Below are 19,529 nucleotides of genomic sequence, written 5' to 3'. Positions count from 1 at the left end.
AATAAGTGTATAAGTCATATTAGAAGTGAATTGGGGTCTAAGGAGAGGCCTAAGTCTAAGCCAAGTTATAAAATTTCATAATAGACGAAAGTTGCAAATGAGTGCGCACAAGACCTCACTTTGGACAATTATATCTCCAGTTATATAAGGATTTGTGCGACTCACATCCTATCAAATAAAAGTTCTTTGAGTCTAGTTTCCAATGCTTCAAACCGTTCGTCATTCGGACATTCCTACACAAAGTTATGACCAAATTACCAAAGCAGCGCAGAAATTTGAACTACCGCGGCGCCCGGCATGCCGCGCCAGTAGTAATTCCAGTATGGTCCGAAATTTCATTTCCAGACAAATTTTGCACAGACTCCCCGTGCCCCGCGGCGCCCCATGCGGCGCTGCGGTACAAAAAAACGGGTTTTTAAGACCCGAACCCCATTTCATTTAACTCGATTGAGGTTTATTTTTGGGAAAATTTCTGGTATTCTAGAGTGAAGGGAGAGCGATTCTAGAGAGAGGAAAGGGGAAAACTAAAGATTTCACTACTCTTCCTTGAATCACACCTTGAAATTGCATCAAAGGACTGCTAAGGCTTCAAAGAGATTAGAATTTCTTTTTCCCAATTCTTCAACTTTGAAATCTAACTAGAAATGGGTAATTAGTAAGATGATTCTTGGATGTGAGAGTATTCATTATTCATGCATGTACAAATTAGGTTTGTGGGAAGATTGTTGAATATAAACAAGTAAAGATTGGGTTGGGAAATGAAGGGAATCTTGTAAAAGAGATTTGAAATCAAGATGCACAACTAGTAATTGATAAAATTCTCAAATGAGCTAGAATTATGAATATCTTCCTAATTTGTGTTCAAATTTTGTTATGTCTCAAAATAGATTGAAGTTGCTAGAATTTCTGGAATATCGTAGTAATTAAAGGAAAGATCAAGAAAGGTATGTATGGCTAACTTTGACCTTTGTAAAGTCACTTTGTTTGGTGTACAAATATTTGGTATGTGATATCTACGTGGATTATTTGTGGAATTCTTGTGATTGGTATGATTTGATTGATCGTGGTTAAGTCTCCCGATATAATGGTGTACGTAATTGGCAATAAACCAAATGTGTGATTGTGAATGTGTTATGTGGTAAGAGTTGAGAAACAAATGATGGAAGGAAATCGTAAATGATGCAGTTGGAACAACTGTGGTAATAACATATATGGCTTGTATTGGCAATTATCGCGGTGACATAAAATGCATATGAGTTGTTGAATATGATGGAAATAGTATTGATGGCTATAGAAATTCTTTGAGAATTGTTGTTGTTGTTCTTTGTGAATTGTTGTTGTTGTTGTTGTGTTGTTTGTGAATTGTGATTGTTCGGTGGGATCGGGTTGCGCGCCGCAACACAAAGTAACAAGGTGTCGGTTGTGGTGATAAGGGTGGTCGAGGTAATAAGGGTGGAAAAGTGATCGAAATCACTATTGAAATGAAAATATGAGAAAGTTATGAAATCATTGATGTGAAAATGTTGAAGGGAAAATGGAGAGATTGTAACTTGTTTGTCTTGATGGTTTTCTTTCATGTGTATTTGATTGTTGGTTCCATGACTACTTGTTACTTGTGTATGGTTTGAGTTTACTTAGGGCAAGTTTGTTCATACATACCAGTACAATTCAAATGTGCTGACGTCCCTTTTGCCGAGGGAGCTACATTCGTGTTATGATTGTAGGTGGATCCATAGCAGGTACTCCAGTCCACCGACCGTAGCTCCCCTTCACTTTCCTCCAGAAGCATTGGTGAGCCCTTTTCCTCCCGGGGCCTTGCGTGGCTCATGTCGCTTTTTATTTCAGAGTCATGTTTTGGTTTTTGGTGTAAGGTATAGCCGAAGCCTTGTTACAGACATGTATTGTATCACTCTTTTGTATCCCTAGAGGCTCCGTAGACAGGAAATGTGGGTTATGTACTTATGTATTTTGGGCAGTATAACTTGTAAACCATGCTAAGTAATTATATATGCTATGTAAATCTCGTAAGAATGTGTTTAAATTTATAAATGGCTATTTCACTTGGTTAATGGGAAATGGAAATGGAAGGTAACACGTGGAATAGGAAAAGCACCCAGGTCCGCTTGGCTGGGGCTGCCCGGTCGAGCGTCGGTCGCGCCCCTCGGTTTTGGGGCGTGACAATCGCCTTCTCGAATGAGCCAGATTAACCGCTCAGGATGCCATTCCTCATTCATTTCTATCACTTGTATCCCGCCACCCCTATGATTCGGGAGGGGGTTGTTGCGGACATTGGGTGCAACTTCTTTTGCCTGTATAATCTTATTGTCAATCAGTGTCTGGATTTTATCTTTCAATGTTCGGCACTTGTCAATGGTGTGCCCTTTCATACCAAAATGGTATGCACATGTTTTGTTTGGGTTAACCCATTGGGATGGATTCTCTAATGCCACAGCGGGAATTGGGGTAACCAGCGACATTCAACCTTTCAAATAGCTGGTCGATGGGTTCAGCAATGGCGGTATATTATCTGGGTGGTTGCGGTCAAAGTTTGGTCGTGGTATTGGATAATTTTGGCGAGTTGGAGGTTACTAGAAATGAGATGGTTGGGAATTATAGGTATGATAGGTAGTGGCTGGCTGGGAATATCTGGGAGATGAAGGTTTATATGTGGGTGGCAGTGCTTGGTATGTAAGAGGAGGTGTTTGATATGTAAGTGGATATTTCGGGCCCCGAGCCACCATTACTGCCCCGACGTCTCTTTTCTTCGATATGGCGCCTGATTGTAATGCCTTGTTTGTGGCCTATAATTCCTCAAAGTTTGTCATAATCCTGCTCTTGATTCCTTCTTCGATTTTTTCTCCGAGTTTGATAATATTAGAGAATTTATGATTTTCAATAACCATCAACATTTTATAATATTGTGGATCATGTGCTCTGACGAAGAACTTGCATCTTTTCCTCGTCCAAATATAGCCTGATTTTGGCTGCTTTTGACCTCCAACGAGTACCGTACTCGCGAAAAAATTTGATGGGCTTCTTCTTAAGGTTCTGAATGTATAAAATATATGGTGCATTTTCTATGTTGAACCTGAATCGGTCCATGAAATCAGACACCATACTCCCCAGTTGGACCATTTCTTAAGAGCCTGGCTGATGTATCAGGACAAAGCATCTCCTGTAAGACTTATCATAAAGAGCTTTATCCGGATCATTTCATCCTTTCCGACCCTAACAAGCTTGTCACAATAAGTCCTCAAATGAACCCTGGGATCACCTTTACCATCAAACATCTCGAACTTGGGAGGTTTGTAACCCTCTGGCCGTTCTACATCTGGTTGTATGCATAACTCTTCATAGTTCAAACCTTCTATTCCTTTGTCGCCTTCAACACCCTAAACTCGACTCGTCAGCTTCTTGAGTTCCTCAGCCATGTTTTTAATAAGCAGGTCCTTCTCGGTAGATTCTGGTGTATAGGAGGTTGGTTGGAAAGAGTGAGGTATGATTTCTACGTATATAAGGTCGTTTTGGTGAGTGTCGGGTGCCTGGATATAATGGTGGTCATTGGTTGAGTTTTGAGTATCAGGAATGGGTAGTGGTGCGTTCTGGGGAGTGTGATAAGTGGCGGTTGGTGGGTACCAAATTGGTTAATGGTGATGTTGTGGCAGAGTTGGCATTGGTAATGGATTGAGATTTTAGGGTGGGGTTGCATATTGATGTGGTGTAGGAGGGTTTTGTGGATGTTGGTTTTGTGTGTTTTGGGGAGGTGCTGGGTTCTTTGTATTTTGTTGGTTGATGTCGAGGACATTCAGGGTGAGTGATGAGTTTGCCAAGTTGCGGACCTGCTCAAGCTCTCCTTGTGGCTCCAGTATCTTTTGTTCCAACCTCAAGACAAGATCATATGGTGCTGGAGTATCCCAACCGTCTGAAGTTTCTGTGTTTTCAGCATTCTCTTTTCGAATACCACTTATGTGATGACCCGACCAGTTGTTTCATGAGTTACTGCTCCGTTTCCCCCATCTCTGCTTCTTATTGCATTGTCTATCAGTTCTATGAGTGATCGAGTTGGTTGGCTCGGGTTCAGAAAGGTTTTTAGAAGGTTTGAGACACTTATTCTCTTTTGAGGTAGTTTAAGTTGGAATAGTCAACCGGATGTTGACTTATGTGTTAGAAGGCTTGGATGTGAGTTCTGATGGTTTAGATTTAAGACTTAGGAGCGTGATCAGAATATGTTTTGGAGGTCCGGCCTAGATTTAAGCTTGAATTGGCAAAATTAGATTATTTGCGTTTTCCGATTGATAGGTGAGATTTTGATATAGGGATCGAAATGGAATTCTAAGAGTTAAATAGTTCCGTTGTGTCATTTGGGATGTGTGTGCAAAATTTCAGGTCATTCAGACGTGGTTTGGTTGAGTTTTTGATGAAAAGCAGAATTCGAAAGATTTTTTGAAACATAGGCTTGAATCCGATGTGTTTTGGTTGATTTGATGTTGTTTGAGGTGTTTTGAAGATTGGTATAAGTTTAAATAAGGTTTTGGGATATGTTCGTGTTTTTGGTTGAAGATGCAAATTTTTCTGCTTCTGGTGTTTCCACACCTGCGGATTGGGGACCGCAGGTGCGATGCCGCAGATACGAGGAAGAAGGCCGTAGAAGAGGAAAGGGCCTGGGAAGGCTGGAGCCGCAGAAGCGGTTGGGAAGCTGCACCTGCAATGGCGCAGGGGCGGGAAAGGCATCACAGATGCGGAAAGTTAGGACTTAAGTGGATAACGCAGAAGCCGTTCGTTGACCGCAAAAGCGGGAATTGGGCCACAGATGTGAAATCCCTGGGCCAGAACATATAAATTGTTTCCTTCGCGATTTTTGAGCCATTCCACCATTTCTAAGTCGGCTTTGGAGTTTTCGGACGATTTTGAAGAAGGATTTCAAGGGAACTTCATTGTGGTAAGGATTTTGGACCTAAAACTCGTTCCTATGGTATTATTTCACGTATTAGAGCTATAATTAATAGAATTTTAGGATTAAAAATTAGGGAAACTAGGGCTTGGTGTTGGAGACCTAGACTTGAGGATTTGAGGGACCTTTTGTGGTCGGATTTTGGTACTTTTGATATGTACGAACTCGTGGGGAGATGAGGAATCTGTTGATGTGAATTTTATTGAATTTCGAGACGTGGGACCAGGGGTCGGGTTTTGGTAATTTCGTGATTTAAGTTGTAAATTGATTATTTTCGCTTGGTCTTCGTTCCCTTAGCATATTTTGACGCCGTGATTCTGATTCTAGATAGATTAGACGTGAGTGGAGGCCGATTCGAGGGGAAAAGGTGTCGCGTGCTATAGTTTGGACCGGATTGAGGTGAGTAATCATTGTAAATGAGGTTCCGAGGGCATGAAACCCCGGATTGCACATCGTTGTGCTATATTGAGGTGTCACACACGCTAGATGACGAGCATGGGGCCGTGCATGTTGGGGATTGTGACTTAGTCCGTCCCAAATGAATATTTTACCGTGTATTTTACTGAAAACTATTTGCTATCATCATGTTTTGGGCTTAACGCCATACTTGGGCCCCGTGCCAACTATTTTAACCCTTAGGGGTTTATATTGATATTTCCTCACTGTTTTAATTTTGTACTTGAACTTAGTCATGCTATATTATAGTGTTTTTTAATCATAGCCATGTTCACTCTGCTTTAACACTAAAAATGATATTCCAAATGATATTTTGGGATGCGCATCATGTTTTACTGTTTGCCCAAGTTGCTTTTGAGATTCTAACTGAGTGAGGCCGAAGGCCTATGTCGTAAGGAACATCTGATTATTATTATGAGCCGAGGGACTGAGATTTGTACACCACGAGGTGTCTTGTTAATATAAAGCTGAGAGCCTAGTGATGATTCCACGAGATGGCTTGATATTGCGCCTGGGCCGTAAAGGGCCCCTCTAGGAGTCTGCACACCCCCAGTGAGCGGGTGTACCTAGTGTGATGTGAGAAATATCCCGAGGGGCTGGTGTTGTTCTATGGTTTTTCCCGGGGGCGAACCTTTATGTGTTTATTTTCCCTATTTTCCTGTCATTTGCTCGCTTAATTGTATAAAAAAGGGGCATTTTGTGAAGGTTTAAACTGAACTGAGAATGTGCCTTAATGTTTTCTTGCTTTCAGTCTTTATTTATGATTATTATTCACTGAGTTGGAGTACTCACTTTACTCCCTAAGTTCACGAGGTAAATCTTTGGCGTCCGCAGTCCCGTGCTTCTCCCCATTTAGCTCATTTCTTTCTTTTTCTCAGTTATTTTGTAATAGCTTGGTAGACATTTCAGACTCTTAGTGTATCTATAGATGCTCATGACTAGTGACACACTGATATCGGGCTGTGTTGGGTTTTATTTCCGCAAACTGTAATGTTCATTATTTACTCTTGGATTATTTACTATGTGTAGAGTTAATTCTTAATGTTTAATTGCTTAAATCTGAAATGGGAAAGTGTCGGCTAGCCTCGTCTTCATGAGAGGCGTCATCACGACTGGGTTCGGGTTTAGGGTCGTGACAAGTTGGTATCAGAGCCTAGGTTACATAGGTCTTACGAGTCATGAGCAGGTTTAGTAGAGTATCGCGTATCGGTACAGAGACGTCTGTATGTATCCTCAAGAGGCTGTAGAACTGTTAGGCAAAACTTCATATTCTTGAAATTCTTGTTGTGTGAATTGGTTGATCTGAGTACTAAACTTTTGTTATTATATTCTCTCACAAATGGTGAGGACATGCTCTACCGGTCAGGATGGACAAACACCAGTACCACCAACTGTAGCCACTAGAAGCCGAGGATGCGGTAGGGAAGAGGTGTGGCCCACACAACAGCTAGGGCAGCACCTGCAGATCCACCAGCCGCCCCAGTTCAGGATCAGGTCTAGTTGTGGACGCTCTAGTAGCACTAGCTCAGGCACCAGCTATGCCCATTATGATTTCGGGTCTTCAGGAGGCCTTGGCACAGATTTTATCAGTTTGCACTAGCCTAGCTCAGGCGGTTTCAGTCACTTCAACCGCAACTACTTCTCAGGCTGGGGGAGGCAATCAGACTCCCGCCGCTCGCACATCTGAGTAGGTCATGTAGGGACTTCAGACGCCGAGGGCATATCTAGTACAACTGGATGTAGCCGCTCAGTACTATGTAGTTCCTGCCATGCCAGGCGATGAGTAACGTAGGTTGGAGAGGTTTGGTAGACTTCAGCCTCTGACCTTCAATAGTGTAGAGGGTGAGGATGCCCAGGGTTTCTTGGATAAGTGTTAGAGGATGCTTCGTACAACGGGTATTCTGTAGACCAGCCGGGTCGCTTTCACTACTTATTCGTCTTCTGGAGCTACCTTCACTTGGTGTGAGAGTTTTGAGAGGCGTAGGCCTGTTGGTGCATAACCCCTTACCTACCAGCAGTTCTCCATTCTCTTTTTGGAGAAGCATGTGTCGCAGTCTCCCAGAGAAGAGCTGCGCAGGTAGTTTGAGTGGTTGCGTCAGGGAGAGATGACTGTGATACAGTATGAGATGAGGTTCTCCAGTTAGCTTGTCATGCGATTTGATTGGTTCCGACAGATAGATAGAGGATTAGGAGGTTTGTTGATGGCCTTACTTATCAGCTTCGTATTCTCTTGAGTAGGGAGAGGGTGACTAGTGCTACCTTTGAGGAGGTTGTAGACATTGCTTGTGAGATTGAGTCAGTTCGTTGCCAAGAGCAAGGGGAGAGGGAGGCCAAGCGGCCTTGAGGAATCTGTAGTTATAGTGGTGCTCCTTCGAGAGGTCAGTTTTAACACGGCAGAGCCCGTCTATTCAAGCATGCTCAGCCAACTCGCCCAAGTCATTGTGGGGCATCATCGGGTAATGGTTCTCACAGTTCTCATTAGGGATAGGCATAACTTAGTGCCCTTCCATCTCAGAGTTCATCCCGTGCTCTATCAGTTCAGGGCTCTTCTATGCCAGGTGCATCTGCTAGTCATTCTAGTGCTAGGGGTTCCTTTTAGTCCCCTTCTCCAGCACCCGAGGGTTTCTATGAGTATGGAGAGATGGGTCACATGTGGAGGTTGTGTCCTCGTAGTATTGCAGGTCCATCTCAATAGAGGGGTCATTCATCGGCTTCAGTGCCAGTTACTTTATCATCACCCACCCAGTCAACTAGGGGTGGAGGTCAGTCAGCTAGGGGCCGCCCTAGATGGGGAGGTGAATCAGGTTGCGGTTAGGCCCATTTCTATGCACTTCCAGCTAGACCCGATTCTATTATCACATATATTGTTTCAGTCTGCCATAGAGATGCCTCTATATTATTTTATCCCGGTTCCACCTTTTCTTATGTGTCATCATACTTTGCTAGTTATTTGGGTATGCCCCGCAAGTCTCTTGCTTCACTTATTCATGTATCTACCCCGTTGGGCGATATTGTTGTTGTAGACCGTGTGTACCAGTCGTGTGTGGTTACTATTGGGGATCTGGAGACCCGAGTGGATCTTTTATTATTGTTTATGGTGGATTTCGATGTCATTTTGGGCATGGATTGGTTATCTCCGTGTCGTGCAATCCTGGACTGTCATGCCAAGACAGTCACATTGGCTATATCGGGTGTGCCACAGATTGAGTGGCGAGGTTTGTCTGATTATGTTCCTAGTAGAGTGATCTCATTCTTAAAAGGCCAGCATATGGTTGGGAAGGGTTCTCTTTTGTATCTAGCCTTTATGAGGGATGTCGTTGCTGAGACTCCTAGTATGGATTCTATTCCAGTTGTGAGGGATTTTCCCTATGTGTTTCTTGCAGGCCTGTCGGGCATGCCACCTGATAGGGATATTTATTTTGGTATTGACCTGGTGCCTGACACTCAACCCATTTTTATTCCACCGTATCATATGTCACCAGTGGAGTTGAAGGAGTTAAAGGAATAGCTTTAGGAACTCCTCGATAAGGGGTTCATTTAGCCTAGTGTGTCGCCTTGGGGTGTGCCTGTTCGATTTGTGAAGAAGAAGAAAGATGGCACTATGACGATGTGCATTGATTATAGGCAATTAAATAAAGTAACAGTTAAGAACAAGTATCCTTTGCCTCGCATTGATGATTTATTCGACCAGCTTCAAAGAGCGAGAGTATTCTCCAAGATTGGTCTCCGTTCAGGTTATCACCAGTTGAAAATCAGGGACTCGTATATTCTTAAGATGGCTTTCAGGACCCGGTATGGTCATTATGAGTTCTTGGTGATGTCTTTTGGGCTGACCAATGCCCCACCAGTGTTCGTGCATTTGATAAACAACGTGTTCCAGCCTTATCTCAGCTCGTTTGTCATAGTCTTCATTGATGATATTCCGGTGTATTCGCGTAGTTAGGAGGAGCACGTGAAATATTTGAGAGTTGTGTTACAGAGATTGAGGGAGGAGAAGCTTTATGCAAAATTCTTCAAGTGTGAGTTTTGGCTCAGTTCAGTGGCTTTCCTGGGGCACGTGGTGTCCAGTGAGGGTATTCAGGTTGATCCAAGGAAGATAGAGGCGGTTCAAAGTTGGCCCAGACCGTCCTCAGCCATAGAGATTTACAGCTTTCTTGGTTTAGCAGGTTATAATCGCCGGTTTGTTCAGGGTTTCTCATCTATCGCATCGCCTTTGACCAAGTTGACTCAGAAGGGTGCTTCATTTGTGTGGTCGAATGAATGTGAGGAGAGCTTTCAAAAGCTCAAGATAGACTTGACCACAGCTCTAGTGTTAGTTTTGCCATTAGCTTCAGCTTCATATACCGTGTATTGTGATTCTTTGAGAGTTGGTATTGGGTGTGTGTTGATGTAGGAGGGTAGAGTTATTGCTTATGCTTCTCGTTAGTTGAAACCCCATTAGAAGAACTACCCTGTTCATGATTTGAATTTGGCTACCATAGTTTACGCGTTGAAGGCATTACTTGTATTGTGTGTCTTGTGAGGTGTTTACTTATCATCGTAGCCTCCAACACCTGTTCAAGCAAAAGGATCTCAATTTGAGGCAGCGGAGGTGGTTGGAGTTGCTTAAGGATTATGACATCACTATATTGTACTATTTGGGAAGGGCAATATGGTGGCCGATGCCTTGAGCCGAAAGCGGTGAGTATGGGGAGTTTGGCATATATTCCACTTGGGGAGAGACCTCTTGCAGTTGATGATCAGGCCTTTACTAATCGATTCATGAGGCTAGATATTTCAGAGCCCAGTCGGGTATTGGCTTGTGTGGTTTCTCGGTCTTCCTTATATGATCGCTTCAAAGAGCGCCAGTATGATGATCCTCATTTGCTTGTCCTTAGGGACAGAGTTTAGCACGATGATGCTAGAGATGTGACCATTGGTGATGATGGGGTTTTGAGGATGCAGGGCCAGATTTGTGTGCCCAATGTGGATGAGCTTCAAGAGTTCATTCTAGAGGAGGCCCATAGCTTGCGATATTCCATTCATCTGGGTGTCGCGAAGATGTATCAAGATTTGAGGCAACATTATTGGTGGAGGAGAATGAAGAAAGACATTGTGGGATTTGTGGCTCGGTGTCTCAATTGTCAGCAGGTGAAATATAAGTATCCAAGATCGGGTGGCTTGCTTCAGTGGATGGATATTCCAGAGTGGAAGTGGGAGAGGATCACTATGGACTTTGTAGTTGGACTTCCACGAACTTTGAATAAGTTTGATGCTATTTGGGTGATTGTGGATTAGCTGACCAAGTCTGCGCACTTCATTCCTGTGTGTACTACCTATTATTCAGAGCGGTTGGCAGAAATCTATATCCGGGAGATTGTTCATTTGTATGGTGTCCCAGTTTCCATCATTTCAGATAGGGGCACTCACTTTACTTCACAGTTTTGGAGGTTTGTGTAGCGAGAGTTGGGTACTCAGGTAGTTAAGCACAACCTTTCACCCACAAACGGACGGGCAGTTCGAGCACACTATTCAGATATTGGAGGACATGTTACGTGCTTGTGTCATTGATTTAGGAGGGTCATGGGATAAGTTTCTACCACTTGTAGAGTTTTCTTATAACAATAGCTACCAGTCGAGTATTCAGATGGATCCATATGAGGCTTTGTATGGGAGGCAGTGTAGATCTACAGTTGGTTGGTTTGAGCCGGGTGAGGCTAGGCTATTGGGAACAGACTTGGTGCAGGATGCTTTAGAAAAGGTGAAGGTAATTCAGGAGAGGCTTCGTACAGTGCAGTCGAGGAAAAAGACTTATGTTGATAGGAAGGTTCGGGAAGTGTCCTACATGGTTGGCGAAAAGGTTCTATTGTATGTTTCGCCTATGAAGGGTGTTATAAGATTTTGGAAGAAAGGTAAATTTAGCCCTCGGTTCATTGGTCCTTTTGAGGTGCTTCGGAGGATTGGGGAGGTGGCTTATGAGCTTGCTTTGCCACCCAACTTGTTTAGTGTGCATCTGGTATTTCATGTTTCTATGCTACGAAAGTATATTGGGGATCCGTCTCATGTTCTGGATTTCAGCACAACTTAGTTGGATGGTGATTTGACTTATGATTTGGAGCTAGGAGCTATTTTGTAGCGTCAGGTTCGAAAGTTAAGGTCAAAGGATATCGCTTCAGTGAAAGTTCAGTAGAGAGGTCGGCCCGTGGAGGAGGCTACATGGGAGACCGAACGGGAGAAACAGAGAAGATATACTCACATGTTTGAGGCTTCAAGTATGTTTCTTGACTCGTTTGAGGACGAACGTTTGTTTAAGTTGGGTAGGATACGATGACCTAGCCAATCATCTCATGAGTTACTGCTCTATTTCCCCATTTCTTCTTCTTATTGCATTGTCTATCAGTTCTATGAGTGATCGAGTTGGTTGGCTTGGGTTCGGAAAGGTTTTTAGAAGGTTTGAGACATTTAGTCTCTTTTGAGGAAGTTTAAGTTGGAAAAATCAACCGGATGTTGACATATGTGTTAGAGTGCTCGAATGTGAGTTCTGATGGTTCGAATAGCTTCGGGAAGTGATTTGGGACTTAGGAGCGTGATCGGAATGTTATTTGGAGGTCCGGTGTAGATTTAGGCTTGAATTGGAGAAATTGGATTTTTGGCATTTCCGGTTGATAGGTGAGATTTTTATATAGTGGTTGGAATAGAATTACGAGAGTTGCAATAGTTCTGTTGTGTCATTTGGGATGTGTGTGCAAAATTTCAGGTCATTCGGACATGGTTTGGTTGTTTTTTTATCAAAAGCGGAATTCAGAAGAGTTTTGGAAACTTAGGCTTGAATTTGATGTGTTTTGGTTGATTTGATGTTGTTTGAATAAGGTTATGGGATATGCTCGTGCTTTCGGTTGAGGTCCCGGGGGCCTCATGGTGATTTCAAATTGTTGATTTCAGGTCATTCGGACATGGTTTGGTTGTTTTCTGCTTCTGGTGTTTCCACACCTGCGGATTAGGGATCGCAGGTGCGATGCCATAGATGCGAGGAAGAAGGCCGTAGAAGCGGAAAGGGCCTGGGTAGGATGGAGCCATAGAAGCGTTTGGGGAGCCGCACCTGCAATGGCGCAGGTGCGGGAAAGGCATAGCAGGTGCAGAAAGTTGGGACTTAAGTGGGAACCGTAGAAGCGGTTCGTTGACCGCAAAAGCGGGAATTGGGCCACAAATGCGAAATCCCTAGGCCAGAACATATAAATTGTTTCCTTCGCGATTTTTGAGCTATTCCACCATTTCTAAGTCGGCTTTGGAGTTTTTGGACGATTTTGAAGAAGAATTTCAAGGGAACTTCATTGAGGTAAGGATTTTGGACCTAAAACTCGTTCCTATGGTATTATTTCACGTATTAGAGCTATAATTAATGGAATTTTTGAATTAAAAATTGGGGAAACTAGCGCTTGGTATTGGAGACCTAGACTTGAGGATTTGAGTGACCTTTTGTGGTCGGATTTTGGTACTTTTGATATGTACGAACTCGTGGGGAGATGAGGAATATGTTGATGTGAATTTTATTGAATTTCGAGACGTGGGCCCAGGGGTCAGGTTTTTGGTAATTTTGTGATTTAAGTTGTAAATTGATTATTTTCGCTTGGGCTTCGTTCCCTTAGCATATTTTGATGCCGTGATTCTGATTCTGGATAGATTAGACGTGAGTGGAGGCCGATTCGAGGGGAAAAGGTGTCGCGTGCTAGAGTTTGGACCGGATTGAGGTGAGTAATCATTGTAAATGAGGTTCTGAGGGTATGAAACCCCGGATTGCACATCGTTGTGCTATATTAAGGTGACGCACATGCTAGATGAAGAGCGTGGTGTTGTGCACTGTTGGGGATTAAGACATAGTCCGTCCCGAATGAATATTTTACCGTGTATTTGACTAAAAACTATTTGCTATCATTATATTTTGGGATGAACGACATACTTGGGCCTCGTGCCAGCTATTTGAACCCTTAGGGGATTTTTATTGATATTTCCTTACTGTTTTGATTTTGTGCTTGAACTAAGTCATGCTATATTCTACTATTTTCAAAACTAAGCCATGTTTACTCTGCTTTAACACTAAAAATGATATTCCAAATTATATTTTGGGTTGGGCATCATGTTTTACTATTGCCCGAGTGACTTTTGAGATTCTGACCTAGTAAGGCTGATAATAGGCTAGATTTATGTAATTTGGCGACTGTTTATGCCCCAGGTTGATTATGTTTCACTGTTATAATATAGTTGAATGATGATAAATTTGCTCTAATTGTGAATTTCACACGTTGCAGGAGTGAGTAGCATGTATGAGGACTTAAAAATGTGAGCTAAATTGAAGCAAGAAAAGGCCCCAGGAGCTGAGTACGTGGGAAGACGAAAGAAAGAAGAGATGAAATGAAGACCTGGACTAGTGCGGTCACTAGCGCAACCGCGCTAGCCCAGAAAGTCGAGGCAGAATAATAGGCCATATACGCGGTCATTAGCGCGGTCGTGTTAACTTAATTTTGAAAAATTAAACTTCAGGGGTAAACTTGGAAGTTCGGGGGTAAATCCACTTAACCTATAGAAGGTCCTGCTCACCGAAGGAATCATTATCAAGGTTTTCATAGCATAGTTGAAGGCAAGGAGAGGCAAGAGGCAAGGACGATAATTCAACATCGAGTTCTTCCTTTCTTCCTTTTGTTTTTTACGATTTGTGATGAATTTGAATATTGTTATGATGAACACTAGTATGAGTAGCTAAATATTTAGATTAAGGTTTTGATGGAAACTATTGAAGGATGAACTTCTTGTTATGTTAATATAGTTTGCCCAGTTTAATCTCTATTTGTTCAACTATGTGCTTGTTGTAGTTAATTGATAGGATCCTCAATTATCTGTGCCTATTTAGTGTGCATAACTCGGGATAGAGTACATATTTAGGTAATTGTTGAACAACACCACTCCCAAAGTATATGAGGGATCAATAACTAAGGGTTTAAAGGTGGGATTAGGGATAACGAAGCCTTGGGTGTAATCTAAAGTGAGCTGTAATAAACAAAGCCAGCTAGCGTATATCAGGAGAGTGCGTCTATTAAATTATCGTGATTACTCGGCAGAGATTTATGGTAATAAAAGTGCTCATGATTGATAGAGATGATTTGGCAATTCTATGTGAAACATAACCGGAAGGGATTCCATCAATAGGGAAAATCATAACCTTAGAACCTTCTCTAAATTGTTTACAACTTAATCATAATTTGTTTTCAGTTGTTTATTTATATTCATTCATAGTTTGTAGAAACATCCTCAATTGTTATTTATAACGTTTGGGAAGTTGATTTCGTGGAATTTAGTAAGTCTAACGAGAGTAATTGATAGGTTAATTCCTTGTGGGTTCGACTCAGGGTTAAATACTTAGATTATATTTGCAACGTCCGTGTGTTCTTTTTATAAGGCATAGTTGGGCGTGATCAAATTTTGGTGCCGTTGCTGGGGAAGTTAACGGTGTTATCAATTACAATTCAAAGAAGCACAAAATTCTTAGTGTAGTCAGTTTTCTCTATACCCAATCTATACATTGAAATTTTAACGTTTGTTGACTCGGTTGTATAGGTGCATGCCTAGAAACTCATCGAGAACTGGTGAAGTATTTGAAGCATTATCAGATCCAGAGAAAGTTTTCAAGGCCTTGAATCGGGCCAACCGAAAAACAAACAACTGAACAATTTGAACCAGACATGGGGGATCACATAGTAGCCCCACCTACGCCGATAGCGCCAGTGGCACCTCTGGTGTCAGAGGCTGCGCTATATGACTGGGTATAATGCACAACAGAGAACTTGGCCACATCGATTTTAGTCCCACAGATACAGGCTGAATAGTTTCAAATCACGAACAACATGCTACACTTGTTGCAAAACAAGGGACTATTTTCGGGGTCACAAATCGAAGATCCTAACCACCACTTGAAGAACTTCGTGTCAATCTACAAAACTCAAAGGCAGCCCAACGTAACTCAGGAAGCAATCAAGCTGTTATTGTTTCCATTCTCAGTGATAGGAGCTACCCAGACCTGGCTAAACTCACTCCCCATCAATTTCATAGCAACTTGGGAGGAGTTAGTCAAGCAATTTGTGAACAAGTTCCATCACCCAACAAGACTGCCCAACAAATTGATGAAATCTTGAGTTTTAAACAGAGACCAATGGAGACACTACAAGAAACATGGGAATAATTCAAAGGGATATTGGTTATATGTCTGCACCATGATATTCCAGATCAGATGTTGGGGCAGCGGTTTTACATGGGTTTGGCAGATGGCGTGAAGGGTAATGTTGATGCTTCAGCGGGTTGAGCATTTTGGAGCAAAACATGGAGAGAAATCCAGAGTTTGCTTGACAAGATGGCACATAATTCGGGATGGACAAACAGGAATGCACCTATCACTTCAGTGGTTCACTTAGTGCCATTAGATCCATCCAACACTCTTGCTGAACATATGGCCACCTTAATGACATGGATGAGTATACTCACCAAAAAGGTGGAAGAGTCAGGGCAGAAGTAGCATGTACACATTGTTGATACTACCAATGGGGTATTATGCACATCTTGCATTAGTCAGCCAATTGGTAACTAGTGGAATGCAGAACATGATCATCATCACTACCCTGAGTAGATGCACATGATTCAGCAATTAAGAATATTGAAGTGCAGATGGGCTAGATTTCGATGTCTTTAAATAATCATCCTCATGGGACATTTCCTGCAGACACTCAAATAAATCTAAAAGATCAAGGCCCAAAGCAGCTGATGGAAGTGAGTCTACGGAATGGCAAAGATTTAGACGCGAAGAAAGAGAGAGCTCGAGAAAGCAGACAGGCTAAGACAGTTGTACCAGTTCCCATTGAGCTAGATAATTCAACGAGACTGGCAGAGGTGACAGTATAGCCTGCCCAGGAGGAACCTAACACCCAGAATGAAGTTGAGAGAGAAGCTGAGACAGCCCAGGAACCGGTAGTTGAAGTGGTGTCTGACAAAGAAAATACCTATATCATTGGAAAGAAGAGACATCAAACACCATTCCAACAGAGGCTAGCCAAGTACCAAAAAGAGGAACAATACAAGAAATTCTTGGAGATGCTGAAACAAATCCAGGTAAATATTCCATTGATTGATGCCTTGAAGGAGATGCCTGGTTATGCAAAAATGATGAAGGACTTGATGTCCCGAAAATTCGATTTCCAAGACTTGGCCACAGTGACTCTTACTCAGACCTGCAGTGCGGTGGTGATTAGACCAATTGCTGAGAAGTTGTCTGACCCAGGGAGTTTCACAATTCCCTATACTATTGGTAATTTTGCTTTTGCCAAGGCACTTTGTGATCTAGAGGCCATCATAAATCTTATGCCCGTGGAGATTTATAAGAGGATGGGGATCGGAAGAGCTAGACCCACTTCGATGTTGTTGCAGCTAGCTGACAGGACTGTAAAAAGACCCTCTGGTATCTTGGATGATGTGTTGATTTAGGTAGGGAAATTTGTGTTCCATGCAGATTTTGTGATCCTAGATTGCATGGTGGATGATGAAATTCCCATAATTTTGGGAAGGCCGTTCTTGCCCACTGGGAGAGCTCTCATTTATTGTGAGATTTGGGAGCTCAAGATGATATTGAATGATGAAGTGATAACATTCAATGTGCAAAAATCTATGAGGCGACTAAGTGAATTCGCCAATTGCTCTCTTATTGATGCCATGGATGTAATAGTAGAAACTGATGATGAGATGCTGACTATTGAGGACTCTCTTGATACATGTCTGATGAATTTATAAGAGGTGAATGGAGAAGAACTAGCAAAATGGGTGTTGGCATTAGAGGGCAGAGGGTTCTGGGATAGAACTCTTGAATTTGAGCCCTTGCACTTAGAAAATAGAGAAACTCCTCCAACCAAGCCATCCATTGAAGAACCACCAAAGTTGGAATTGAAGCCACTGCTCGCCCATCTCAGGTATGAGTTCCTTGGACCTAACTCCACATTACCTGCTATTATCTCATCTAGTTTGTTAGATGTGCAGGCACAACAACTCTTGCAGGTCCTCAAAGAGTGTAAAACTACCATTGGGTAGACCATGGCAGATATTAAAGGGATCAGCCCTGCCTATTGTATGCATAAAATTTTGCATAAAGAGGGATACAAACCTTCCAGGGAACACCATAGACGGCTGAACCCCAACATGAAGGAAGTGGTGAAGAAAGAAGTGATAAAGTGGTTATATACGGGAGTCATTTTCCCAATCTCTGATAGCAGCTCGGTTAGCCCAGTTCAATGTGTGCCTAAAAGGGGTGGCATGATGGTAGTCAAAAATGATAACAATGAACTTATCTCAACGAGAACCATCACGGGCTGGAGAATTTGCATGGACTACAGAAAGTTAAATCTGGCCACCTGGAAAGACCACTTCCCACTTCCCCTCATTGATCATATGCTAGATAGATTGGCAAGGAGGTCATACTTCTGTTTTATGGATGGGTACTCAGGGTACAATCAAATCTCCATTGCACCAGAAGACAGAGAGAAGACCTCCTTCACTTGCCCATATGACATTTATGCTTTTCAGAGGATGCCCTTTGGCCTATGCAATGTACCCGCAACATTCCAAAGGTGCATGATGACCATATTCACTAACATGGTAGAGGACATAATAGAGGTATTCATGGATGATTTCTCAGTGGTGGGGAACTCATTCGATGAGTGCCTTATAAATCTAACTCGTGTGCTGAAATGATATATTGAGACTAACCTAGTTCTTAATTGGGAGAAGTGACATTTCATGGTACAATAGGGCATAGTCTTGGGGCACCGGGTGTCAAGTAAAGGAATTGAGGTGGATTGCGCTAAAGTTGACGTGATAGCAAAGCTGCCACCTCCAACTCCAGTCAAGGCAATCAGGATCTTCCTTAGGCATGCTGGTTTTTACCGGAGTTTCATAAGAGAATTTTCAAAAATTGCCAACCCGCTCTGTAAGTTGTTAGAAAAAGATCACCCCTTCTTGTTTTCTAATGATTGCAGGGTAGCATTCGAGGAATTGAAAAAAAGGCTAGTCACAGCACCCATCATTGTTGCCCCCGACTAGGAGCAACCTTTCGAACTCATGTGTGATGCCAGTGACTAAGCAGTGGGGGCAGTGCTGGGACAGCAGAAAGACAAGCTAATGCATCTAATCTACTATGCCAGTAGAATGCTGAGTGGAGCCCAGTTGAACTACATCGTGACTAAGAAGGAGATGTTGGTTGTGGTGTTTCCTTTCGACAAGTTCAGATCATACCTTATTGGCTCTAATGTAATTGTATATACTGATCATTCAGCTCTCAGGTACTTGATTGAGTTGAAGGAGTCTAAGGCACACCTGATTCATTGGGTGCTGCTATTGCAAGAGTTCGACCTCGAAATTTGTGACCGTAAGGGAACAAAAAACTAAGTCACTGACCATCTATCACGACTTGAGGGAGCTAAAAACTCAGTTGAGGTTGAGGATATTCTGGAAACCTTTCCAGACAAGCAGTTGCTTGCTACTAGCCTCGAGGAAGTTCCATGGTATGCAGACTATGCAAATTACCTGGCGAACGGTATAGTTCCCCATAACCTTTCATCTGTACAAAAGAAAAAGTTTTATCGTGATTACTGCATGTATTATTGGGATGAGCCTTATCTATTTAGAATATGTATTGACAATTTGATTCGTAGGTGTATCCCTAAGATAGAACTATCTTCTTTTTTGCAGGTTTGTCACGCATCAGCGCATGGAGGACATTTTGGAGGGGTCAGAACGGCTGCGAAAGTGCTAGAGGTCGGATTCTTTTGGCCAATAGTGTTTAAAATTGCACACCAATGGGTGAAGAGATGCAATGAATGTTAGCGAACCGAGAACATTTCAAGTCGCCATGAGATTCCCATGAACCCAATTCAAGAAGTTGAAGTGTTTGATGTCTGGGTGATAGACTTCATGGGCCTATTCGTCAGCTTCTATAGCAATAAGTACATACTTGTTGCGGTAGATTAGGTATCCAAATGGGTTGAAGCTGCTTCACTTCTCACCACTGATGCGAGAGTGGTAGTGGGATTTCTAAAGAAGAATATATTCACCCGTT

General features: G+C 42.6%; 1 protein-coding gene across 1 annotated transcript; it reads left to right on the top strand.

The window, feature by feature from the left end:
- Positions 1 to 16,570: 16,570 nt before the first annotated feature.
- LOC138879444 (uncharacterized) lies at positions 16,571 to 17,212 on the top strand. The gene is made up of 2 exons (XM_070159053.1): positions 16,571 to 16,867; positions 16,910 to 17,212. Exons 1-2 carry the CDS (start codon positions 16,571 to 16,573, stop codon positions 17,210 to 17,212), a joined length of 600 nt encoding a protein of 199 aa, XP_070015154.1.
- Positions 17,213 to 19,529: the final 2,317 nt, after the last annotated feature.

The sequence above is a fragment of the Nicotiana sylvestris genome, chromosome 10 (assembly GCF_000393655.2).
Source record: "Nicotiana sylvestris chromosome 10, ASM39365v2, whole genome shotgun sequence".
In the NCBI taxonomy this organism is placed as follows: domain Eukaryota; kingdom Viridiplantae; phylum Streptophyta; class Magnoliopsida; order Solanales; family Solanaceae; genus Nicotiana; species Nicotiana sylvestris.
This window is presented reverse-complemented; position numbering and strand designations above follow the sequence as displayed.